Source organism: Myotis brandtii, unplaced genomic scaffold, assembly GCF_000412655.1.
Source record: "Myotis brandtii unplaced genomic scaffold, ASM41265v1 scaffold488, whole genome shotgun sequence".
NCBI classification, from domain to species: Eukaryota; Metazoa; Chordata; class Mammalia; order Chiroptera; family Vespertilionidae; genus Myotis; species Myotis brandtii.
Window position 1 is genome coordinate 2,357,066 of NW_005368638.1, and position 26,635 is coordinate 2,383,700.

General features: G+C 44.8%; 1 protein-coding gene across 22 annotated transcripts in view; it reads right to left on the reverse strand.

Moving 5' to 3' along the window:
* The window catches only part of CLASP1 (cytoplasmic linker associated protein 1), a 285,149-nt gene that overhangs the window by 164,590 nt on the left and 93,924 nt on the right, over positions 1–26,635 (reverse strand). For 21 of the 22 annotated variants that reach the window (XM_014547896.1, XM_014547897.1, XM_014547893.1 and 18 more), the window contains exons 3-7: positions 21,304–21,382; positions 19,266–19,369; positions 18,355–18,446; positions 15,890–15,965; positions 9,770–9,867 (exon numbers count right to left, since the gene is read on the reverse strand). In XM_014547896.1, coding sequence (XP_014403382.1) covers positions 9,770–9,867; positions 15,890–15,965; positions 18,355–18,446; positions 19,266–19,369; positions 21,304–21,382 — 449 coding nt within the window. Of the gene's footprint in view, positions 1–9,769; positions 9,868–15,889; positions 15,966–18,354; positions 18,447–19,265; positions 19,370–21,303; positions 21,383–21,469; positions 21,491–26,635 lie in introns of those variants that run through there. The other variant, XM_014547909.1, reaches the window with a different exon arrangement.

A 26,635-nucleotide genomic window follows, 5' to 3' on the forward strand; every position in this document is an offset into this window, starting at 1 on the left:
TAATGTACTTCTGCATTCAAACCTACGCCATCCATTTCAGGGACCTAATTTGAAATGTTAGCACTTTTCTTACAAACAATCCAGTCACACAAGCTCTAATCATTCCAACCATGTTTGTCCTTTCTTTCCAACCAGAATGGAAATTCCTTGGGGTGAAGATGGGAACTATATTCTTTTCGTATTCTGTACACACCAAGTACTATGTCATGCAGGAGAGTGATATCACGTGTGGAAAAGCTGGTACCTAATGCTGTCCCCTGCCCTCACTTCAGAAAACTAGTTATTTCAATCATTCTGGTCTCAGTGCCTGAGTTCATTCACTGAACCCCGCAGAGTAAGCTAGATGCTGAATGTGGAAAGTTCCTAACCTCTAGAGCTTATCCTTCATTCTATTCTACTTAGAATTCTAAGTAACAGGGGAGCCAAAAATGCACATCAGCAGACAGAGGTAAAATGAAAGAGAGGAACTAGCCTGATATACTTCTTCTCCCTTCCCATTCCATGGTCCGTATCAATAATCTTTTCAACCCATCTTTCCATCTAAGTCCAGATATCGCCTCAGATTCCTTCTCAAACTGCTCTAGGCAGCCACTAACAATTAAGCACGGTTGGCATTTAAATTAAAAATCTAGCCCACCAGTGTTGCTCAGTGGTTGAGCGTCAACCCAAGAACCAGGAAGTCAGGGTTTGATTCCTGGTCAGAGCACACGCCACCTCATTAGTCTTGGACTGACTTGTTTGGTGTGCGCAACAGGAAATATTTTGCTTTCGGAGAACAAGAAAAATAGGTTTATTTGCATTACGCTTATTAATTTGTGCAGTTCTTCAGTGTCTGATAAGTTAATGTTCAAGAAAAATATTAATTTTTATTAAAATGTATTATTTTATGTTAACGATGACTCATTTATTTCAGCCGTTTGTATCCAGCATGTCTTTATCAAATAAACCTATGTTGCTATGAAAATTGAACCTTTTTTTTGCAGCCCACATAAACTTAAACCTTGTTTATTTGGCCCGTGCTAGCCTTTGAGTTTGACATGCTTGCTTTACCCTGACACCATGATCAAAAAGAATCAGGGACAACTGATTCACAGGGCAGCTGCCTGAGGTGCCAATCACAACTGGAGCCAAGAAACTGACCAAAGAGCTTACAAGGAAAAGCTGTAAAAAGCTCTGACATATTCCTGGGTAACTAGGAGGCCACACGTGTGTGCAAGGCTGGGTACCTGCCCAGGGAAGACCCAAGAAGGCACTGTCTCACCTCTGGCAGTAAAGGGGAAGGTGGAGATGCACAAACTGCCGGCCAGGAAACTGAAAGCATGCCCCAACACACACAGAGAGCCCTTCGGCAAAGGCTGAGAGATACACCAGCTGAAAACCTATTCAATCGTTAGCTGAACTCTAAGCCAGTGGTCGGCAAACTCATTAGTCAACAGAGCCAAATATCAACAGTACTTCTTCAAAATAGACTCACCCAGGCCGAAAACCGACTTCTGCGCATGGGCCACGAAGTTTCAATCATACTGTACGTGCACGCCGCACGTGGTATTTTGTGGAAGAGCCACACTCAAGGGGTCAAAGAGCCGCATGTGGCTCATGAGCTGCAGTTTGCCGACCACGGTAGTCAAGCAAAGACTTCAGTAGTCACACACAACAACAGAATACAGACTACAGAATCAGTACAGGCAAGTCACTAAGTAAGCAATAAGCAACAAACACCATCAACAACAAGCCTGGGGAGGGAGAAGAAGGTGCTTTTCAGAGGCGCCACAACATATAATTTGAAATGATGAGTTTCAACAAAAAATTATGAGACGTGTAAAGTAATAAGAAAATATAGCCCATACACAGGAAAAAAATCAATCAACAGAAACTATCTTTAATGGAAGCCCCGAAACTGGAATTAACTGAATGAAATCTACCATTATAAGTATGTTGTAAAGAACTAGAGCAGTGGTTCTCAACCTTCTGGCCCTTTAAATACAGTTCCTCATGTTGTGACCCAACCATAAAATTATTTTCGTTGCTACTTCATAACTGTAATGTTAATATCTGATATGCAGGATGGTCTTAGGCAACCTCTGTGAAAGGGTCATTCGACCGGTAAAGGGGTCGCGACCCACAGGTTGAGAACCACTGAACTAGAGGAAAGTATAAGAGCAATGTCTCAACAAATAGATAATATTCATAAAGAGAGAGAAAACATAAGAAAGAAACAGGTAAAAATTCTAGAAATGAAAAGTACAATAATTGCAAAAATTCACTAGGGACTCAACAATGGGTTTGAGCTGCAGAAGGAAGAAGGAGCAAACTTAAACATGAGCCAATTGCAAATACCCTGTTTGAGAAACAAAAGAGAAAAAAAACAACAGAGGGGGTGTTAAAAAAAAAAAAAAAGAGCAGCAACTAAGAGATCATCTTCCTACAATATGAACATATACATAATGGAAATTCTAGCAGAGAAGAAAAAAAGGGACAGAAAGAATATGTAAAAAAATAATGACTATAAACTTTCCAAATTTTATATAAAATATTAACCTATATATTAAAGAAGAAGTTTTAACAAATTCCAAACAGGATAAAGTTAAAGAGAACCTAACCTGGATACATGATAAGCAAAATGTCAAGAGAAAAGACAAATTCTTGAAAGCAACAGTATAGAAGCTGCTCATGTACAAGGATCCTTAATAAAATTAGTAACTGCTTTCTCATAAAAAAACAATGGGGGACAGGCAGCAGTGGGATGACATATTCAAAGTCCTGAAATTAAAAATCTCCACCAAGAATTCTATAACCAACAAATTTACCCTTCAAAAATGAAGCAGTGCCCTAGCCTGTTTGGTTCAGTGGATAGAGTGTCAGCCTGCAGATCAAAAGGTCCGGGTTCGATTCCAGTCAAGAGCATGTACCTTGGGGACAGTACCTTGGTTGCAAGCTCCTCCCCGGGCCGGGCCGGGCCCCTGGTGAGGGCTCCTGCAGGAAGCAACCAATCAATGTGTTTCTCTCACATTGATGTTTCTCTCTCTATCTTTCCCTCTCTCTTCCACTCTCCTTAAAAAATCAACAGAAAAATATCCTCAGGTGAGGATTAACAACAACAACAAAGAACAAAAAATAAAGAAGAAGCATCCCTAGCTGGTTTGGCTCAGTGAATAGAGCATCGGCCTGCAGACTAAAGGGTCCTGGGTTCAATTCCAGTCAAGAGCACATGCTGGGGTTCCGGGCTCGATCCCCAGTAGGGTGTGTGCAGGAGGCAGCCAATCAATGATTCTCTCTCATCACTGATGTTTCTATCTCTCTCTCTTCCTCTCTGAAATCAATAAAAATATATATATTTTTTAAATGAAGCCGACAGCATGGATGGACCTGGAGAGTATTATGCTAAGCAAAATAAAGCCAGTCAGAGAAAAACAAGTATCACATGATCTCACTCATATGTGGAATCTAATGAACAAAATACACTGACAAAAAAAATAGGGCCAGAGAGATGGAAACATGGAACAGACTGTTGACTCTCAGGGGAAAGGGGGGTTGGGGAGATGGGAAGAGATTACCCCGAGAACATATATGCACAGCCCATGGACACAGACAATAGTGTGGTGAAGGTCTAGGGTGGGACAGGAGCTGGGTGGAGGGGTCAAAAATGGGGAGATTGGGGGACATCTGTAAAGTGTCAACAATAAAAAACTAAAATAAAAAAGGATGAAATCAAAAGAGGAATTATAAAATACTTTGAGATGAATGAAAATGAAAACACAATATGCCCAAACTTATAGGATGCAGCTAAAGTAGAACTCTTTAAAGAAAAATTTATAGGCATAAATGTCTATCTTAAAACACAAGATCTCAAATAACTTGGTGGGGGTGGGGAAAGCAAAAGCAACCAAACAAAAGGAAGAAATAATGACAATTAGAGCAGAAATATATAAAAAAGGGAAACAGAAAAACATTAGAGAAAATCAACAAACCAAAAGTTAGTTCTTGGAAAAGACCTTTAGCTAGAATGACCAAAGAGAAAAGATTCAAACTACTGGAATTAAAAGATGAAAGAAGACATATTTCTAATTGTCCTTAGAAAAAAAGAAAATTACAAGAGGGCAACATGAACTCTGTCAAAAATTAGATAACTTAGATAAAATTCCTAGATAGACACAAACTACCAAAATGGACTCAACAAGTAACAAAATCCTAATAGACCTATACCAAAAGACATTAATTATAGTAATCAAAACACATCCCCCTAAAGCAGCGGTTCTCAACCTGTGGGTCGCGACCCCTTTGGGGTTGAACGACCCTTTCACAGGGGTCGCCTAAGACCATCGGAAAACACATATATAATGACATATTGTTTTTGTGATTAATCACTATGCTTTAATTATGTTCAATTTGTAACAATGAAATTGGGGGTCACCACAACATGAGGAACTGTATTAAAGGGTCTCGGCATTAGGAAGGTTGGGAACCACTGCCCTAAAGCAAAGGCCCAGATGGTGAACACTTGGTAAATTCTAATAAATGTTTAAACAAGAATGAATACCAATCCTTCACAAAGTCTTTTAAAATATAGATGAGGACAGGGGAAACTAGGTAGAGGAGGAGAGGAATAATCAGCTTTTCTAAAAATCTAGAATGGCTCTAAAAAATAGTCTAGCCCAGCCAGTGTAGAACATTAACTGGCTCAAGTGGTAGAGCATTAACCCATGAACCAGGAGGTCACAGTTGGATTCCAGGTCAGGGCACATGCCAGGAGCTGAAAGCTCCATCTCCAGTAGGGTCATAAGGGGTGCAGGAGGCAGCTGTTCAATGACTCTTTCTCATAATTGATGATTCTATCTCTCCTTTCCTCTCTCTATGAAATCAATAAAAAATATATTTTAAAAAATAGTAAATTATTTTTAGGTAGGTAGATAAGTATAGATAGATATAGAGATACTGGTAAAGAAACTAGCCCAGATCCAAACACAAGGTTCCAAGTTGAAAGGCCCTCCAAGCAATGAAAATAGTCTCTATAAGACTCCTCACCATGAACTTTCAGACAAACTCTAGAGACAGAAAATCAAAGTTACCTACTTTGATAGACTGCAGAATCAGAATGACTTTGGACTTCTCAGTAGAAAGAAACACTAAAAGCTGGAATACATGGACATTAGTTTTAACATTCTGGATGAAAATGACTTTCAACCTAGATTTCTAAACCCTGACAAACTACCAATATCAAAATAGAATAAAGATCTTCTCAGACTCAAAGAAAGTTTCCTCCACATCTTTTCTGAGAAAGCTAATGGAGGATATGCATAACTAAAATAAGAGAGAAAACCAAAAAAGACATGGTGTTCCCCCCCACCCAAAAAAAAAAAAAAACACCAGATGCCTCTGCAGAGAAAGGAGAAGTGAAGCCCCAACATGCTGGTAGAGCTGCCAGGAGGATACGTAAAATTGAGGCTGTGAAGGCAGAGAGGCAGCCCGTCAGACCGGACAGGCTCAAGGTCACGTCCACAACTGGCAGTACACAGACAGTCCTCAGGGTAAGATGTGGACACTATGCACATGAAATATGATTAATAACCCAGGACAAACAAAAGGATGGGGGGGGGAGGTAAAGTAATTATAATTCACCAAATATAGACAGTGCATGGCATACTTAACTATAATATAAACTAAATGTTCTAATCAAAATTAAAACATGACTATATTTGGTGGGTGTGGAGATGGCAGCTATACATGAGGGAGATTAGAAAGAAAGAGCTGAAATTTACCCTCCATGATGCAAAGTAAAGTTCTTGTGACAAAAAAACTAAGGTTTAGCAATACATGCACAGTATTTGGAGACAGAGCAATAGGTATAAAAGCAGCCATAAGCCAGGTGACGGTGTTTGCCTCTGCAGAAAAATGGCAGAGAGGTAAGGACCTGCCTTTCTTCCATCTCTTATACACCTTGTCAGCTCTCTCTGCATACATCACTGGCAGTAACAACCTTAGAAATGAGAGCAGACATTGCCGAGCACATCTTTCATCCTGCTCTTGCCGTGGGCCCTCTCTACAGCACTAAGCTTTAGCAAGCAAATTTACAACGAGAAAGTTTCCATTTTTCCCTTAACTATACAATCAGTAAGTAATAATGTCTAGTGAATGTCCATAAATTTTTAAATAGATTGAAATGGCAAAACAAACCTTATGAGAACTATTCAAAACTGCAGGGTCACAGTAAGTTTACCACATGGCCACAATGCATCAGATGGCATGCATCAGATGGCATGCATCGGCTCCCTCTATAAATTAAAGTTTCTCCAGGTTTAAAGCAGCTGCTGTTCCAGGCAATTGGTTCCCAAATGATGGTACCAGAGAAAAACACCAGTCTTTTACCCATAGCTTCCAAACTAGATATACCACACTGATACAAATATCGCCTGGCATATCCAACAGGAGGACAGGGAATGCCATAGTGTGCTGAAAGCACGTGTCTATGAAAGTAAGCCACAGGAGTGACAGCGGGTGCCCAGCATGCCACACAAACATCACACAACTATATGGCATGCTACACTGGATAGCTACAAACTGTGCACTTACTTTCTGCACATATCACGTGCATGAACTGTGAAAATAATGTGTTAAACAATGTAAAATGGCCGAAGACTATCCTAACTAAAGATCACAGCTCAACAATGCTGAGATCCTGTGTGGGGGGAGAGACCTGCTAACATGAAGACTTGGTTGAAAATCTCTGCTTTACTTTTTGGCTCAAATATGATTTTAGCCACCAGACAACAAGGCTAAAACAGCTTTTAACACGTGACCCAAACCCCTAATTCCAGCTCCTCCTATGTGACGGGCACTTCCCAACTGTGAAATGAACAAAGAGAACTGCTGCTCAGATGAGTCTGCTCTTATTAAAGTTATTTAGCTGGTATGATGAAGGCATTCTTTTACATCATGCATTTTTTTAGAGTTATAGTTAACCTTCTTCTCAAATGTAGTTCTCAATGAGCAAACTCATAGGAGGTCAACATTTTCATTCCAGGACAAAACTCAAGTTTTAGAAAGCATTAAGCAAATTCTACAAGATTTCATTAGTCCTATGGAATCCCGCTAAGCTGAAAAATCTGCTATGCTCACATAATAACAAAAAAATCTATAATGATGTAACAGAGGTCTAGAATAGTCAAGTATTCAAGTCAACCATTGGAGCCACACAGAGCAGACACTGAGTTTCCCAAACAACAGCAGAATTCTTTACAAGTCTCGTTCCATTTGGACACATCCCCAACAAAATAAAAGTGGCAGCCAGAGCCTCTGACACTCAGTGCTAGACCTTAGGTAACAGTCTTGCAATAAATCCAAAGAAACCTGGTTTCAGCTTCTTTCACTAGAGCATGTTTTTAAAGAACTGCCAGCCTCACTCTCCAAGCCCTATGCATTCACAAGAATGGCTGTGACCATGTGTGTCCATTTTAACAGGACTACCTTCTCCATTTGGTTCAGAATTTGGGGGGAAATTTTTAGATAACATGAGATAGCAGAAACCCCCATTCCTATTCACAGAGGCCCAGCTCTTCTGTAGCTTTTTATATATTTTTAAAAAGTATGTGGCCCTGGCTGGTGTGGCTCAGTTGGTTGGAGTGTTGCCCCATACACCAGAAGGTGGTGGGTTTGATTCCCCGTCAGGGCACATACCCAGGTTACAGGTTTGATCCCCAGTCCGGGCGTGTACGAGAGGCAACTGATCTCTCTCTCTCTCTCTCTCTCTCTCTCTCTCTCTCTCTCAAATTAAAAAAAAAAGATTAGCAGAAAGCACACAACACGCATACCTGGGGCTCTGGCATCCACTGCCCCTGGGACCTTACCTAAAACACCCTCTATGCTGAGGGGTTTCTAGGCCACTCCCACATTTAACAATTTGCTAACAGAACTCACCATATAGTCATACTCACAGCAGGACAATCGTAGTAAAAGAACACAAAGAAAAACCAGCAACTGGAAAAGGTGCGCGGGGTGAGGACCAGGTGCGCCAGGCACAAGCTTCCTAGAGCCTCCACTGGTGAAGTCACACAGGATGTGGTTAATCTCCCAGCAACGGGTGGGGACCACCTGGGAAAGGCGGTCTGCTCATTAGAGTCTCAGTGCCTGGAGATTTTATTGGGGCTGGTCACACAGAAACCCTCTGCCCAGTACTTCCCAAAATGTCAGACTCCCTGAAGGAAAGTAGGGGCACAGCGTAAGGCCTGCACCGTGGGGCACAGGGAGCCACTTTTTGGGAATACTGGGAATCTTCCCCACATCCAAGTTTCCAGACACTGCCCAGGGCCAACCCTGCAAGCAGGCGTCTCCAGACAGCCGTCCGGCCTGCGGGGCCGGCTCCTTCCTGCACCCACCTCTAGGTCTCACCGAAGCAACCTTCGAGCGTTACCCAGGAACCCCATCGTGTACGCTGCCAGTCCGTTCAGGGCCCCGGCCCCGTGAGCTGCAGAGCATGGTGAGCCATCCTGGAGCAGGAGAGTCTCGCTGCCTAAGGCCTATTTTCCCAACAATGATCGTGACATCATCAAACAGCCCTCTGCCTCCAGCCCCTGCTCTGCCGTTCATCTGTGTCCTCCCTCCAATTTTGCCCAAGAGATTGTTCAGTAGTTTCGTCTTTAAGTTTTGTCTCTCACCATTCATTCAAAATCCAGAAGGCTGAGGTTAGTAAAACATGGGCATAAAAACTCTATTCTCAGAGATTACCTTTGTAAGCACACAAAGAGTAGTTAAAGGCCCATCTCATTGCCTTGTGCACAGCTCAGGGCCCACAGTGAGAGTGATACCGGGTCCGACATGACTCAGCAAGAAAGAATATAGCCCCACTCAGCTGCTCGTGGAACCCTGTCCTTAGGGTGAGGGGCCCACTGTCATATCCAATTAAGGGACATCAAGACCCCTGTATACTTGAACATTCCATCCCATGTCTAGGTGCTCTGTGAACTCTTGTCAAACAGGATGAAGAAACGAAAAGGCGAGGCAGAGAACAGAGCTTCAGGCCCAGCTCTGACTCGGCTGTGTGAGCTCACTGCATGTCTCTGGGCCTCTGCTGTTGCCGTGGCCACAAGGACAGGCTCTGACCAGCTGCTCTGTGAGTGCAGTTCACCTCTAACTCCCAGGGTTTTCACACGACTTTCTCCCTTAAAGGAATGGGTGGGGCAAGGGGTTTGGAATTCATTTGGTGCAAGGTTTCTGCATCACAGTTCAAATTATGCACATCCAACTCTCCATTAATTTTTAAATTCAGACACAACAGAGACATCTGTGCACTCAAGTTGCCTTGGGTCTGATAAGATGCTGACCCCCAGCTTCTTCACGGGGAGGCTGACATTACTGAACAGAAAACTACCATTTCAAAGATGTTTTCCAAACCAAACTCATTCTTAGAAAGGCTCCACTCACTCAAAGATACTCTAAGCACATACTATAACTAGGTGCTGTGTGTATATAATATATAGAACCATCTGAACCAAAAGAACGGTGAATTTTCAAAATCCATCCATTTTAAATATGCTTCTAAAATCAGGGGATGGCCTGGGACTTGGCTAGATGTCTGGGTGAGAGTCTTACTTTTGAGGAACTGGAATGGGAAGGGACCCCTGACATACCATGCGATCAGGACATTCTCTCCCATCACCAATCCACTAACCATACATTCTTTGAAAATTTATCACAACAAAAGAAGAAGTGCAAACCAAAATGTTAACTGAAAAACAGTAGGAGGAAGAGCAGAAGAAGGGAAAAAGTCTGAACTCACCGGGACTGCGGCAATCCTTTTTTACTGAGGTCCGCCCTCACACGTTCTCCTACATGTCTGTAAATTTCCACTAAGCTGTTTATTGCTGCATCTCGAACCTAGATGTAAAAGAAGAGATCTTACAGCTCTCGGTGTCATCCCACAGCACTTCCTGCTGGGACACAGCAGGCTACACACCACCCCAAGTGCATCGCCATTTTACCAATGCAACTGTGTATACAATCCTTTCTAGATATTTGACCAGATGAACCCATGGTTAACAGTTTTGACTCTGTAGGTACAATCCCAAAGAGTAGAAAAACTTAGGTCCTATTCCCATATACATATTCAAGTCCATATCCCTTAGTTTTTTTTTTCATTCTTTAAGATGATGTCAGAAAACTAGAATTTTCAGGGCATCTTTCCAAATTAGAAAGTAATACAAATACATAAATTATACTGACAATAAAACACCATGTAAAGTACTCTGGATTTAGGTCAAACACTAAGTGAGGAAGGAAAATGGGCAGTACGGCCTGTATTCAAGAAGCTCATAAATTAAAAATTAAAAATGGGAAAAACACTCATGGTTCTAGAAAGGAAATGGGGAAAATTCCATATATTCTACATTTAATACAGGAGAGGCTGTAATAAAATCACTTTATACATGAGTACAAAGAGCTGGTAGTTTAGGGAGGGAACACGCACACCACAGGAGACCAAGGAATGTTCTATGGGGAGGAAGGAACCACCTGGAATGTGCCTGAATGTGCATTTTACCAGGAAAGGATGCAATGAGGCAGCTGCCAAGCGAGGCGCAGCCTGCACGAGGGCCTGGGAGCAGAGTGAAGGGCGTGAGCCTCAGGAAGAGCAAGTAAGCAGCCAGGACAAACACAAATATGAACAAAGGAGGCAGCAATAAATAAGGCTCAAGGGCAGAATGGAATAAAAAAAAAAAGAGAGAGAGAGAAAAAAACTAGGGGAAACTCAAATATGAACTGTCTATTACACATTACCATTATGTCAATATTAAATTTATTGAATGTGAAAATGAGATAGCTATATATATAAAAGGCTAATATCCTAAGTGTCCAAGGGTCCGACGGGTCGCTATGATGCACACTAACCACCAGGGGGGCAGACGTTCAATGCAGGAGCTGCCATGATGGGCACAGAGAAATGGCACCATGGACCTGGCACCCACAAAGCAACACTCGGCTTCCCCAAGTGAGACACAGGCCCCACCACCACCCTGCACAGCCACAGCCCACCAAATCGCAGCCAACGCTGCTGAGACCCCATGGTGCAAAATGCGGCCCACAGCCCAGCCCAGCCCAGAAATGGTGACCATGGCGCCAGGTAATAACATCACATAGCAACCGCCCCGCTTCCTCTCCTTGGCAGCGACTAGCCTCCTTGCAGTTTCTTCAGCCCAGGAACACAGCTTGCTTTGTAGCCAGGTGAAAACATTTCACACTGTAACCAAATGTCTGTAAAGCGTTTTCCGTGCCTCATCTCATTTGATCCTCACAGAAGTCCTGGAGGAGGTAGATAGACTCGGTGGAATCCCATTTTCTTTTCATTAGCAGGAAAATGGAGACTTAGAAAATTTAGAAACTTGACCCAACTGAAAAGAAGTAAGAAATGGTGGACCTTGAAAATGACTTCAGGTTTTCTCACTGCGCAGAATATAGTCAAACACTGCTGCAGTTAAATATTTTACCCTTTGTTCTCCCTGTGTGATCTACAATAATAATCTGCTTCGTGTTGATATTTACTGCTGTGTTGCTGACAATTACCTGAAAGAGAAGTTGGGGTGCTTCACTGGGCGGGAAAAAGTTTAGCTACATCAGAAAGCAGGTCTAATTAAGCAAGTTCATTCTATATATATAAAAAGCTAAGTTGACTTGTGCTTGCATGATACATATAAAGCTCTCGCTGGCACCAATCGCATGCGTACGTTTCAATCTGTCATTGTCAAACGTGAATCTGGTTGACACTTCTATTATAGAGAATAGTGATATTAAAATGTTTCTTCTAATTAATTTCCTTTCAATGTGCACAAATCTGTGCACTGGGCCACTAGTGCTTATATAAGAAAATGTCCTGTTGTTAGGAGATGCACAGTATAAAGCATCAGGACTAAAAATATCATGTCTATAAGACACTTTCAAATGTTCAGGAAAAAGCGTATTTTTGTCTACCTCAAACTCACCACAAGAAGGAACCCTAACATTTCAGGCCAGTAGGACTGCACAAGACAAGAGCCCACATGTTCAGCATTACCTGCTGGGCCTGAGTTGAATGCTTTACAGATTCTGAGGTCTCTGCATCTGCAGCCATCCTCACAGGGCCTCTGGGGACCGTGTCATGGGGTCTGGGGCAGTGAGGCTAGCCACCTGCTGGGCCCACAGCAGGTGACCAGCAGGGCAGGGAGCTGGCTGCCGCCTGAGTGCAGGCCCACATCCTTCTCACCTTAGAACACTGCCTTCCACTGAGGGTGTCAAAATAGAGATCCCTGTGAATCTTACAACTTGAGGGACGGCTCCACCTCCAGAGAAAGGAAGGGTGCGGTAAGCTGATGGGAAGCAAACCTACCCTCTCCTGGGAGAACAGCCCCAGCCAGCCTGCCTTGGAGAGCGGTGCCACACCCCTGCAGACTCAGCGGGGCCTCAAGTGCACTGCGTGCACTGCCATGGCCTGCAGCCCTGGGCACAGGCTCCCCATTCGGAGCACAGCTGGCTCAGCCCAGTTCAGGTCCAGCCGCAGGGAGTACCAAGACCAACAATTCTCAGACACTTAAAGATGCACACGGAAGTCCTTATCTAAAACAGAGACTTCCTATGGTGAGTGACATCTTAGCACGCTGCCTTTGCTGGAGCCACTGTCCTCCTAGCTCTGCAAACTGCACTCCGGGAAGGAAACCCTATCCTCAGCTCAGGAGGTAAAATCTCAGTGTAACACAGGGAAGGGAAGGGATTCTCCGCAGGAAACCTGAGGGGGCGGGAGGGCCGCAGGGAACTCAGGAGCATCTCCACCCTTGCCAAGAGAAATGCAGGACACCACAAACACACAACATTGAGGGAAAGGGGTCGCTGGCGGGGCACTTGATAACGTGAGAACCACTCGTTCCTGGTGGACAGGAGGGAATACAGTGTTAAGGTTATGTTTGAAAAGAATCTTATCTTTTACAGTATTTAAGAATTAAATGAGCTCGACCTGTGTGGCTCAGTGGTTGAGCATCAACCTATAAACCAGGAGGTCACGGTTGAATTCCTGGTCAGGGCACATGGCTGGGTTGTGGGCTCAATCCCCAGTACGGGTGTGAAGGAGATGGCCAATCAATGATTCTCTCTCATTACTGATGTTTCTATCTCTCTGTCCCTCTCCTTCCTCTCTGAAATCAATAAAAACATTTTTAAAAGAAGTAAATGAAATGCTGTCTAAGATTTGCTTCAAAATATTGGGATGGGGGAGGGAGCACAGATGGAACTAAACTGGCCTTGTCTCATCAGCTGCTGAAGCTCGATGATGGCAATGAGATGCACTCTCATTCTCAGTGTCCGTGCAGGTTTCAACCTCTCAGTACAGAAAAGTTAAAACAGGAGGAACACGGGAAGCACCAGGCTTTCGTCAACCAGGCAGGCGGAGCATGCAGGCGGCTGGGCTGGACCTGGGCTGTGTCTTTGGGGACAGCTGCCAAGGACAAAGCCCAAGGACTGAGCCAGTCTCTGGGAAATGACTGTTCACTAACAAAGCCTAGAGCCCCTCCTCATGATGCAGGACAATGCCTTCTCCCACGGCTCCAGCCGAAAGCATCCTAAGCAACACCCCTCTATCTGTACGGAGGGGTTTCCCACTGCCAGTCACTCTGCCCAGACCAATATGCAAATGAACTCACGCCCTCTAAGGGAGAGGTGTCCAGAGTTCACACCGTGTCAGCGGCCTCCTGAGAGCCAGGCGAACTCCCCACGCGAGAGCGGAAGGCACGGAGCACAGCGGCAGCACTGCCCAGATACCACTGTCCTCTCTGGCCTGAGACAAACGCTAAGAAGGGCAAGTCATTCAAGCAGCTGTGGGGTGTCTACTGAACCCTCACACTGCTGGAGGGCAGTCCTGGGACAAGGAAGTGGAGCGAGTCACAGTCCTGACCCTCAAGGGCCAGACTAAAGGAAAAGTTAAAGGCAAGCCCTGGCTGGTGGCTCAGTGGTTAGAGCGTCGGCCAAGCCCAGAAGGGTCTTCAGTTTCATTCCGGTCAAGGGCACATACCTTGGTGGTGGGCTCAATGTCTGGTGTCTGGTCCAAGTGCGTGTGGGAGGCAACCAATCGATGTGTCTCTCTCACATTGGTGTCTCCCTCTCTGTGCCTCTCCCCCGCCCTGTCACTCTAAGAAAATCCGTGGAAAATGGCCTCGGGTGAAGGAGGCATGGGTAAGTGGATGGGATCAGATCAGCGGCTGGGAAGTTTCCTGCAGGAGGGTGCTGGGGATGCGGCTTGTGTGCGTCTGCGCTTGCACACGCATCTGTGCAGACCAAACACTCCAAAAGCAGGTGTGAGCACATGACCCTTGAGCACTCCATCTGGAACACTCTGACTCTATCAGATTGCTAACAGCTGCCCAGGGAGCACCAACCTCATTTTACCAGAAATGTTCATCTCCCACAGGCCCAGCGTGACTACTCATCACCTGTGGCTAAGTAAGCAACTGCATTAGGGACAAGTAAGTTCAACTAGCCAGGCTGGCTTTCCTGCTCCACTAAAGGATACCCTCCAAGTGTGACCTCTATAAAGGACTTTTCCACAGAAAACAAAAATGGAGACAACACCAAAAAGGGGAGGGGGCCAATAACTCATTGGGTAATCTAGAATTTTTAAATTAATGCTGAACATAAAGTATGATTCCATAAATCAAAATATCTAACAATTGTATTTGGACGTTAACTATATATTTTCAATGCGGCTGGGTACGAGATGAATGGAGAGAAGTAGGCGCCAGCCGAGGAGACGAGACAGTGGGGCAGTGAGCCTGAGACGCCAGGCTGGGAAGAAAAGCAGCAGAGCAGCAGCTGAGAGGGTGCCAAAGTGCAACTGGGGTTCAGGGCCAAGAAGAAAGGATAAGACAATGAATGGGAGGGTCCCAGGAGCTGGTGGAAGCAGGAGAGCACGGCGAGGCTCTCTGCAGGGACCTGAGCAATCATGACGGCCTGTTCGGCCCTGGCTGGGATTGAGGTGGTCAGAGCATCATCCCCATATGCCAAGGTTGCAGGTTTGATCCCCCAGTCAGGGCACATACAAGAATCAACCAGTGAATGCAGAAATAAGTGGAATGACAAATCTCTCTCTCTCTTTTTCCTCCCTCTCTCAAGTTAATCAATTAATAAAAAAATTTAAAATAAAAATAAATAAAATGAAGGCCTGTTTACTATACAAATGTATCCTTGGTAAGTTTGTGTTCCTATTTTCCTATTTTCAACCCTGAAATGTTTTCTTAACAGCCTGCACGAGTGAACGTGGACCAGAGGACTCAGCTGTGAACGAGCTGGCCCAGACCTGCCCAGCCCGGGGAGATGGCACCTGGCCACAGCTTACCCACTCCTCTCCCTCCCGTCAGCTCAGGAAGTGGGGCCTCGTTTTCGTGTTTTGTTTTGTTTTTGAATTTAGGTAAAATTTACATAAAATATCTACAGTTGTCAAGGGTTCGAGGAGTTTCCACAGGTGTACACACCAGTATGGCGGCTACCCAAAGCAAACCATGAACGTTTCCAGGCCTAGAGAAGTCCCCTCACAACTTCCGGTCAATCCCCACCCACAGTGTTCGCCTCCAATCAGTGTTGGGCATCCTCCCCGAGGCCCACCCTCTTCCGGCTGCAGAGATGGTGGCCAGAGTGATGGGATCCTGGAGGCTGGTCTGGAGGACATCACTTTACAGGCTCATGAAGTCTCAGCCCCATGTGGAAAGAGGGCAGAGTGGCCGCCACATTTACCAATGGTATCTTATAAACGCTAATGGGCTCATGACCTTAAACAATAATCAGAGTTCTATAAAGATGAATAGTCACACCCACCATCAGGTATACATAGAACACCAACAAGCATGTTAGCTGTCTAAACCAATGACCATTCTCAGGGAAACACACTCACCTGGCTGTTTGGATCTCCAAGTAAATTACATATATGTGGCACGATCTTGTTTAGTGTCAAAGTATGTGCTCCAGAGCTGAAAACAAAAGGAGTGTTTTATCATCAGTGAGAAAGAAGAAACAGAAGCTACTCTGCCCACACTCACCCTCCCCTCCGTGCCCAGGGCCTATTACCCCTCGCACCGGGCTCTCGTCTTCCCATCTTCTCCATCCCTTTCCCACCTGGTTCCAAAATAAAGGTGCTGTGGCGGCCCCTGGGCACTGAGTTCGAAACCATGAGTGCCTCTCCCGGGCGTGTCTTCGCCCTGGCACTCGGGCTCTCTCCACCTGGCCCCACGCTGGGCCAAGCCAAGCCCCAGCCCTTCCAGCCAGCTCACCTCCCACATGGCTGTCTCTACATTACTGTTTTTTCATGTAATGGCTCCTACTATGCCCAGCTCGGCACACTCAACTAAACTGTGCACAGCTCGATGCTCCCACTGGCATTCAGGTAGTAAGAGCTGAATGAAAGACTGATGAAGTGGCTGCAGAGGATTCCGACTGACCCTGCTTGTGGCGAGCATGTGTTCACAAGGGCCCACATCGTAAGCACTGGCACAGATAGCCTTTGTGAACACAACTCTCTGGCAAGCTGGTTGCTTCCTTAGGATAAACTCTTAGAAGTGAAACTACTACAATCAGCCCTATCCAGCTTGGCTCAGTGGATAGAGCATCAGCCTGTGGACTGAGGGTCCTAGGTTCGATTCCGGACAAGGGCACATGCCTGGGTTGCGGGCTCGTTCCCCAGTAGGGGGTGTGTAGGAGGCAGCCAATCAATGATTCTCTCTCATCATTGATGTTTCTATCTCTCTCTCCTTCTCCCTTCCTCTCTGAAATCAATAAAGAAATATATTTGAAAAAAAAAAGAAGTGAAACTACTACAATCAAAGGCTAGAAACATTTTTTTAAAGTTTCCTATACATATGGCCAAATTTAATGGCACTAAAAAGGCTAACATATTTGAAAAAAAAAGAAGTGAAACTACTACAATCAAAGGCTAGAAACATTTTTTTAAAGTTTCCTATACATATGGCCAAATTTAATGGCACTAAAAAGGCTAACACCTTAGGAGGGGGGATTTACATGGTGATAGAAATGTTATCATCCCAATTTTGCTTATAAAAATAATGTAACTTTAGAGACTGGAATAAAATGCACCACAGTTAACAGTGATTATCTGAAGGTGCTAGAATTATGGGTAATCATCATTTTCTTCTTTATTTAAATTTTCTGTAACACAATCAGAAAAGATGATTTGTAATTTCAATTTCAAAAAAGCCTTTCCTACAAATAAGCACATGAAAAATAATCACATCAACAGTCATTAAGGAAATAGAAATTCACACCATGAGATATCACCACACACATATCAAAATGGCTAAAATTAAAATAGTGATAACATTCAATGCTAGCAGGGATGTGATGAAATTGATTCATTCACACATTGCTGGTGGGAATGTAAAATGGTATAGACAACTCGGGAAAATAGTTTGGCAGTTTCTTTTAAAACTAAAAATGATCACTTAGCCTTATCAGTTTAACACCGGATACGGCCTCTATACAAGGACAGCATATCAAGTGGATTTTTGGAGGAAAGAAATGGCCTAGGAGCTCGCTCCATCCACACCTCGAATCCACCTGGTATTGTAGTACTTCTGGGAAGTGGTGCTCCCCTTGGGGACGTCAGTCATACAAAGGGGAGAAAGTTATTTTAAAAAAACTAAAAATAAACTTACCAGTGCACAGCCATTGCACTCTTGAGCACTGACCCAAGAGAAATGAAAGCTGATGCTGAAACAAACTTGTACAAGTGTTCATAGCAGCTTTATTTGTAACAGCAAAAAACTGGGAGTGATTCAAATGTCCTTCAACAGCTGAATGGTTAAACAAATCCTGATATGTCTATGCATGGAATTCTACTCATATCCTGATAGAAATGAACTATTGTTTAAGCAACATATATGCAACCTCAAGTGGAATGAAAAAAGCCAATGTCAAAGGGTTACACTGTGTATGATTCCATCTACATAACATTCTTGGAATAAAGCCATAGAGGTGGAGAATGGACTAGTGGCTGCCAGAGGTTAGGGACTAACTACAAAGGGGCCGTGTGAGGGAGCCTGGGGTGACGCACAGCTTTGTACCTTGACACGGAACTACACACGTGACAGAACTGTGCAGAAATGCACTCACATGTGTGTGACTGGAGGAATGTGAATAAGCTCTGTGGTTTGTATCAATATTAATTTCCTGTGTTGTCATTGCACAGGCAACGTGATAACATTGGGGGAAGGAGGGAGAGGGGGTTTGCGCGACTCTCCCAATACATTTCTCTACAACTTCCTGAAATCAATAGTTATTTCAAAATAAAAAGTTAAAAATGAAAAAGCTCAGACAAGAAAATCCTCAGGCCCCACCCAGACTTACGCATTGAGTGTGGCGACAAGGCAGACACACATGCCCTCCCGAGTCCGGAAGTTCTTGTGCTTGAAGCCGCCCAGCATCCGGTCCCACACATACTGTGGATGGCAAAGGACAGGTGAAAAGAGAGGAGGAGACTCCCGCAGCCTTTTGTTTAACTCGGGGCCAGGAAAAGAGGGACTCTCCACAGGGGCCAGTCAGTCCCAGCCGCTACCCCCCATTTAGTCATCAGCCGAGCACACTGAAAAATGGTGACTATTTGTATATCAAGTTAAATTTCTTCCAAACACATTTCTTCATATAATTGTATTTCATTCTCCCAACGACCCCAACAGGAGGTATAGATGCCCCCATTTCATGGGTGAGGAAAGGGAGGTCGCAAAAGGTTGGGTGACTTCAAAGATCACACACCCACACTGCTCTCCTGCCTGGACCAGCCGTCTCCACCCACCCAGAGCCCACCATCTGCTCATCTTTGAAGTCCAGTCCAGTTTTCACCTTCCCAGAAGGGTTTTTCCAATAACATGCCCCTTCCCCAGCAATGCGCAGCTGGACCCTGGAAGGCAGGGCTGTGTCTGAGTCCCAGCGGCCCCAGCTCACTAGCAGACAGAGACCAGCCAGGCCTCCTGACACCCAGACATCATAACTGCTCTTTTCAAAGAAATACAGAATCGGTTACATAAATGAGCTAAAGTTTATGGATTAAACCAAGCACTCAAAACCCATGTTAAGTCCACTAACTTATTCAAAATACACCCTTTGCTATTTATTATTTATTTAAATATGGGGATGAGGGGGAGCTATGAAAATTTCCATCTGCAATACATCAGATTAAAATAAATCGTCTTTCTGTATGGAGTAACCCACCGATGTTAGGGGAGCACCGGCATGCCTGCCGCGGCCACCGACCGCCCTACCTGGGGATTAGCAGCTTGATCCATGATCTTTAGCAGCAGAGCCTGGTCCTGCTCCCTCACGGAGTCTTTAGCATCTCCCAGTCTGTCTATTAAACTTGGCAGCACTGGAAATCAAAATGCAAAGTGATCAAATGAACACCTGTTGGGGTGGGGTGGTGTCACCAACTGTTGATATTTCCATTAACTGGGAAGACAAATCCTAGAGGAAATGAGGTCCCTCATCTAAAACCACCAATCCCCACAGCACTGTTCTCCTCGTTAAAGTCCAGGAAATACTCTAAGAATCAGCAAAATCCTTTTTGCATGGGTATATGTGTCTTCTTATTCGCACATTCCTCCAGCCACCTCCCAACATCTTCATGCTGGTCAAATATTAAAAAAAGATGTCAATGGAGACCTTAGCAGGAAAGAGTCAATACAAAAGGAAATTCAGGTAAGAGAGATGGGCTCCAGCACATTTCCTTGGGGGTAGGGACCGACACTTACGGCTCAGCCTACCCTTTGTCTCTATGTTTTACATAAGACACATGCGTGCTTATCCCGCCCCTGCTCGGAGCGCATCTGTTCTCCCCTTCTCCTCCAGACACCCAGGGGCGGGCCACTGGCCAGTGCTCCAAAGGCACAGGCATCCCAGAGGTCAGATTCTTCTAAGAGTCTATGAACATGAACCTTTCTTTTACAAAAGATATTCCTGACCAATTCAGTTAATTTAGGAGGAAAGTGAAACCCTATTAAAATGTTGAATTTCTTAAAGTAAGGGGGTTTTATTTGAATGGGAAAAGAGCTCCACCTTATCCACAGGAGCACACTAACCAGAAAGTTAAAAGAAAGTAACAGATACCAGGTATATGTAGACCAACTGACACAGAGACGTCTGTGAGAAATGCTCACACACAGATCTGCTTGGTGCTCATGTTGTCATAAACTCGCAGAGGTCAGGAATTTAGAGATGAAATTATCTCTAGACCAGGGCAAACTACGGCCCGCGGGCCGAATCCGGCCCGTTTGAAATGAATAAAACTAAAAAAAAAAAAGACCGTACCCTTTTATGTAATGATGTTTACTTTGAATTTATATTAGTTCACACAAATACTCCATCCATGCTTTTGTTCCGGCCCTCCGGTCCAGTTTAAGAACCCATTGTGGCCCTCGAGTCAAAAAGTTTGCCCACCCCTGCTCTAGACCTATAAAACCTGTGGTTATTTTCATTTCATTTTACTGAAATACTGTTTTCCCTTCAAAGTCAGAGAGTGATGATTTAATACACTCTTGTAAGGATGTAACAAAGTGAGAGGTAACAGCAGTCCCATCACCTGGAAGCGCAGGACTGCTGGCGTCTGCAGGACGGCTTAGAGCAGCGGTTCTCAACCTGTGGGTCGCGACCCCTTTGGGGGTCCAACGACCCTTTCACAGGGGTCGCCTAAGACCATCGGAAAACACATATATAATTACATATTGTTTTTGTGATTAATCACTATGCTTTAATTATGTTCAATTTGTAACAATGAAAATACATCCTGCATATCAGATATTTACATTACGATTCATAACAGTAGCAACATTACAGTTATGAAGTAGCAACGAAAATAATTTTATGATTGGGGGTCACCACAACATGAGGAACTATATTAAAGGGCCACGGCATTAGGAAGGTTGAGAACCACTGATTTAGAGGGAAGGACTGCTGGGGGGGGGGTGGTGTCAGGGCCCAGCAGGGCCAGCCAGGGCTAAATTAGGACAGCTAATTTGCACAGAAATAAAAGAATTCGCAGTAATACTTCGTGCTAGAACACAAATGCTGGAAGCACACAAATGGAGGGCGGGGTCTGGGAGGGATGGGGATGTCGGGTCAGGGAGGGCAGTGGTGCAGCCCCAGCAGGAGGCTGGGGCTAAAGGAGATGGCTGACAGGTAGGAGGGGAGCAGGGGCGCTGGAGGGAGGTTGGGCACGGCTAACTGCAGGATTTGGGGAGACTGAAGAGACTGGAGGCCAGAGGGAGGAGAGTCTGGGGACCCGCCCCACACTTGCCCACAGCTCACCTGTGCCAATCTGCGCCTTGAACCGATCCTGCAGCCGGGTGACTAGCGCGGATAGGATGTCCATGCCCAGAAGAGCCACCTGCAATGAATGGGAAACACCGAGACCCCGTGAGCAGCCGGCCTCAGCCCCAGGGCCCTCGCCCAGCAGCTCCCAGGGCGCCCCCACATTTCTAGCTCAAGCGCTGTCCCAGGGTCCAGAGAGCGCGTGCCGACTGGCAAGATTACACTGGTCATCAAGAGGGCTGCTCTTGTACAAATAGAGCCGTTTAGTTTCAGAAGGAAACGGTCGGAGGCGAAAAACGAAATAAAAAGCTGCTACAGCCTGGCTACACGTCCGTGAGCCGAGAATGGGAGAATAAGACGCAGCCCCGCCCCCTGGCCCCGCCCCAGCGAGGAGCGCATATGCAAATTGTCTCGCGGCTGGCGCGTGGCCTCCTGGGTAAAACCAAGCGGCCTGTTTGCTCTCTCAAAAGCCTCAGAAAACTAGGAGTTGGTAGTTTGCTTCGGGAGTTGCGGTCAACTTAAGTGCACTAACTCGTAGCGAGGCCGGAACTTGCAAATCAGTCACCACAACCCAACCAGGTATTGTCCAGCACTGCTAGCGGCGCACCCTAAATACGACGCCAACCATCCTTTTCTTGGGGTTGCGCTACTGTCCAATGAACGGCTAGTGAGGACAGTACTGCTAACGCCGAAACAACACGTTCGCATCAGGCCGGGCTCTGCTTTGCCTTGGTGCAATTTTTGGAACAATTACAAACCCGTCTTTTAAAACTAACCAGTTTACAATGAATTACGGCCATCTCACTGACGCAGTATTGCTGCGTGTGCCATCTGCTGGCCAAACTAACCAGGCACCTCCAGTTTACTTCCAGGAGACTGGCTTCACCTTTCTTTTTTAATTTTGGGGGTGACATGTCCTGCCCGTTTTTTTTCTTTTTGCTTAACCCTCCACCACCACTCCAGCCCTTTAAACACCGCCCCCTCCCATCTGTTAGTCTGCTCTCTAAATCTGTCTCTATTTTAGTAGGCATCTCAAATTTTAGTATCTACTTTCTTATACTTAACCTAGGTTGTAGGCTGCATGTTCACTTCAAAATGTGCAAATAACTCACTTCAGAAATATGCCTTTGTACTTCATGTATTAGACCACTGAGCCATTTATGGAAAGATCCATTAGCCATCATAAAAATGATGGCAATATAAGCCCTGGGGAGTCACACTCAGGCATAGAATTTCTTTAGTAAAGACTTATTTTTTGTCAAGCAAACCCTGTCCCTTGCTTCTGTACATCTAGGTCAGTGGTTCTCAACCTTCCTAATGCCGCGACCCTTTAATACAGTTCCTCATGTTGTGGTGACCCCCAATTTCGTTACAAATTGAACATAATTAAAGCATAGTGATTAATCACAAAAACAATATGTAATTATAGATGTGTTTTCCGATGGTCTTGGGCGACCCCTGTGAAAGTGTTGTTCGACCCCCAAAGGGGTCGTGACCCCCCACAGGTTGAGAACCGCTGATCTAGGTTAACACACCTTTGAAATAAGTGTAACCACCCTCAAGAGCACATTATCTTGTTAACTGGAATAGTTCCTGTAATCCAATCTCCGCCTTGCTTTCTCCCACCTCCATATAATCCTTCCTTAATTCCAAATGCATAAAATAAAAAAAACTTACTCTCCAGAGCACTTGAGATCTTGCTCCCCGGCATATATCGTCAGTTTTGGCTCAAATAAAATAATAAAAACCTCTACAGGTTTGAACATTTCTTACATTGACAAGACTAAAATCAGTATTTCACACTCGTATTGTACTTTATTGTTTTTAAGGCACTTTTGGGTGAATCTGAGTAATCTCACAATAATCTGAGATGCAGACTGTATTATCCTCTTTGCTAATGAGGAAAATAAAGACCAAAGAGTTAGAGAGAATTACTCAAGTCAAGTTCAGATAGTGACCAATCTGAAAACTAACCGAAGCCTCCTAAGTCAAGGCCATGTGCAGTACAGCAAAAGCAGAACCCACGTGCACAGTCTTGTTCCCTAGCTGGCTTAAGACCTTGAGCAAGTCACAATACTCCTCTGCCAGTACTAGATAACCCCCAGCCAGCCTCAGCTCCAAACCTCTGTGGTGCTCTGAGGCTGAGTGTAGGAACAGGTGCAAGGGCTTTATAAAGATCTGGGGTGGGATCCCGGCTACCACCCCTGCTGGCCAGCCGAGCTTAAAATGCTTTGTCAGTCCAATAGGAACAATAACACATTGACCTTAGGGAATACACAGGAGGACTAAGAGTTTTAACAAATTGCCTGCAATATCCAGTGGAACCTCAGATCTTGAACTTAATCCATTTGGAATGCTGCTCCAGAGCAATTTGCTCGAAAACCGAATCATGTCTTCCCATTAGAAATAATGTGAATTGAATTAATCCATTTTAGACCCCAGATGATTCCGTTTTAACCTTTTTTATATATAGTACATGTCTAATGTACTGTTGAATCTATAAATACACACTTCTTTTCTAAAATGTATCAAACCACCGCCTTCGTTCCAGGGTGCCTTTCGGGTCAGCATGCAGCGTCTTTGCTTGTTCAGTATCACTGCCTCCGGAATGCTGTCACTGGCTCACTGCTTTCCTTTATCCAAATCAACACCAGTTTTCCTACCTCTTCAACTGTGGCCACTGTTTCTTTCACACCCTTAGCAACATTAGCACTCCCTCCTCTATTTGTTGCCTGAGACACCCCTTTTGTCACGATGAGGTATCAGCATGAAAGGGTTGTCAGGTGGAAAACCAAAGTTTGGTTCGAACACCAAGACATATTTCCTGGGAACAACTTAGATGCGAACTGAATTGTTCGAGATGAGAGATGCTCAAGAAAAGAGGTTTGACTGTAGTAGGTACTCACTAAACGCCAGCTCCTTTCTTTATAAAAGCACCACTTGGAAAAACAAACAAAACAGCATGGCTAACTGAGGGGAGAGAGGGACAATCAGAGTGGGCATAAATCCAAAGTAAGGTCACTCTAAACCCCACTGCCCAACGATAAGCCCCTAATATGTTGATGACCATCCCTTGAGACATCTGTGCATGTACACTGCACAGGAATTTTACATGAAGAGGTTCATTTCATATATATATACTGTTATATATACACACTAGAGGCCCAGTGCACAAAATGCATGCACTGGTAGGGTCCCTAGCGGCTGCCAGCGGGTACTCCTTCCCTTCCCCAGCTGCCTGCCGCGGCCAGGGCCTTCCTCCCTTCCCCGGCCGGCCCCACCCCCTGGTCGAACTCCCGGCTGAGGGGACAATTTGCATACTATGCTTTTATTATATAGGATATATAGTTTTCACTCAATATGCCATGGAAATCTTCCCAAATCAATAAATATAGACCTCTCGCCCCCATTTTCAGTGACTGTGATGTCCTACGGAAGCTAGGTACCATCATGACCAAACCAATCCTCTGAACTCCCTGCTGACATTCAGGTTGGGTTAGAATTTCTCATTCCTTTAAACAACACTGTGATGAGGGCACACTTCCACATGTGCTGTCATCTCCTTCAGACAAACTCTGAAAAGGACAGCTGCTGGGTAAAAGGAATGCACACTTGGCACTTCATTAGCACCATCCTATAATAAAAGGGTAATATGCAAATAGACCTAACGACGGAACGACCGGTCGCTATGATGCACACTGACCACCAGGGAACAGACGCGCAATGCAGGAGCTGCTCCCTAGTGATCAGTGCGCTCCCACAGGGGGAGTGCTGCTCAGCCAGAAACCAGCTGACGGCTGATGGCGGGGAGCGGGCCTAAGCCAGCAGTCAGACATCTCCCGAGGGCTCCAGGACTGCAAAAGGGCACAGGCAGGGCTGACGCCCCCCACCCGCCGAGGGCACGAATGTCATGCACCAGGCCTCTAGTCTTTAACATACAGCACTAGGTGCCTTATGGGACTACACACTGCTAGTTCTATACATTTTTTGGTTGTTTTAAGAGACAAGATTGCAACCTCATTAAACATAGAGGAAATTAATTAGCATTCCACACCGCACTCACTTTCAATCCAAGAACAAGAGCACAACACAAACGGCAAAAACTGTGTGATATAAGCAGTGACTTAGAGTCATCACACGTGCAATGGGAGAATTCTTCAAGCAGCCTCAGCCCAGGGTGGATGTGGCCCCGAAGTGGGCCTGCAGAGGGTCAGGGCGATCAGCGATGGAGTGTTTCTCACCCAACATTCACCCAAACTTGCCCTTCAAAGTAGTCACCAAATGAGTCCTGGGAGACGCATCCCAATAATAATAGCACTGGGCAGCCTACTTTTAAAATCCCTCTTCTGGCACAGCCAGTGTGGCTCATTTGTTGACCTTGGTCCCATGCGCCCAGGTCGCCAGTTCAATTCCAGGTCAGAGGGGTGTGCAGGAGGCAGCAGGTCGATGATTCTCTGTCATCATTGATGTTTCTCTCTCTCCCTCTCCATTCCTCTCTCTCTTCTAAACTCGATAAAAACATAAAAAAGGAAATAAAAATAAAAACAATAAATCCCTCTTCTGTAATTGCCTCCGGAGACAGCTTATGAGGCACAAAAGTCTGTTAAAATGCAAATAGTTAATATTAGATTAATGGGACTAACGAAGTTATAGGTTTATTACCTATTGTTGCCCATATACAAGCATTTTACTGTTAAAAAAGAACTTAAGATCATCATACCATCAAACCACTTCATTTTACAAATGAGCAGAAACAAGCTAAGCAAGGCTAGGAGGCAAGGTTTGAATACAATGAGTAACTTTTGTTTAAAGATCTAGACCAAGCAACCTAAGTGTCCATTGTCAGACAAGTGCATACACACACACACACACACACACACACACACACACACGTATACACACACATACAATGGAATCCTGCTCAGCCATAAAAAAGAATGAAATCTTGCCCCAATAACATGGATGGATCTAGAGAAGTGGTTCTCAACCTTCTGGCTCTTTAAATATAGTTCCTCATGTTGTGACCCAACCATAAAATTATTTTCGTTGCTACTTCATAACTGTAATGTTGCTACTGTTATGAATCGTAATGTAAATATCTGATATGCAGGATGGTCTTAGGCGATCCCTGTGAAAGGGTTGTTCGACCGCCAAAGGGGTCGTGACCCACAGGTTGAGAACCGCTTATCTAGAGGGTATTATGCTAAGTGAAATAAGTCAGAAAGACAAATACCATATGATTTCACTTATTTTGTGAAATCTAATAAACAAAACAGAAACAAACTCATAGATGCAGAGGACAAATTGATGGTTGCCAGATGAGAGAGGG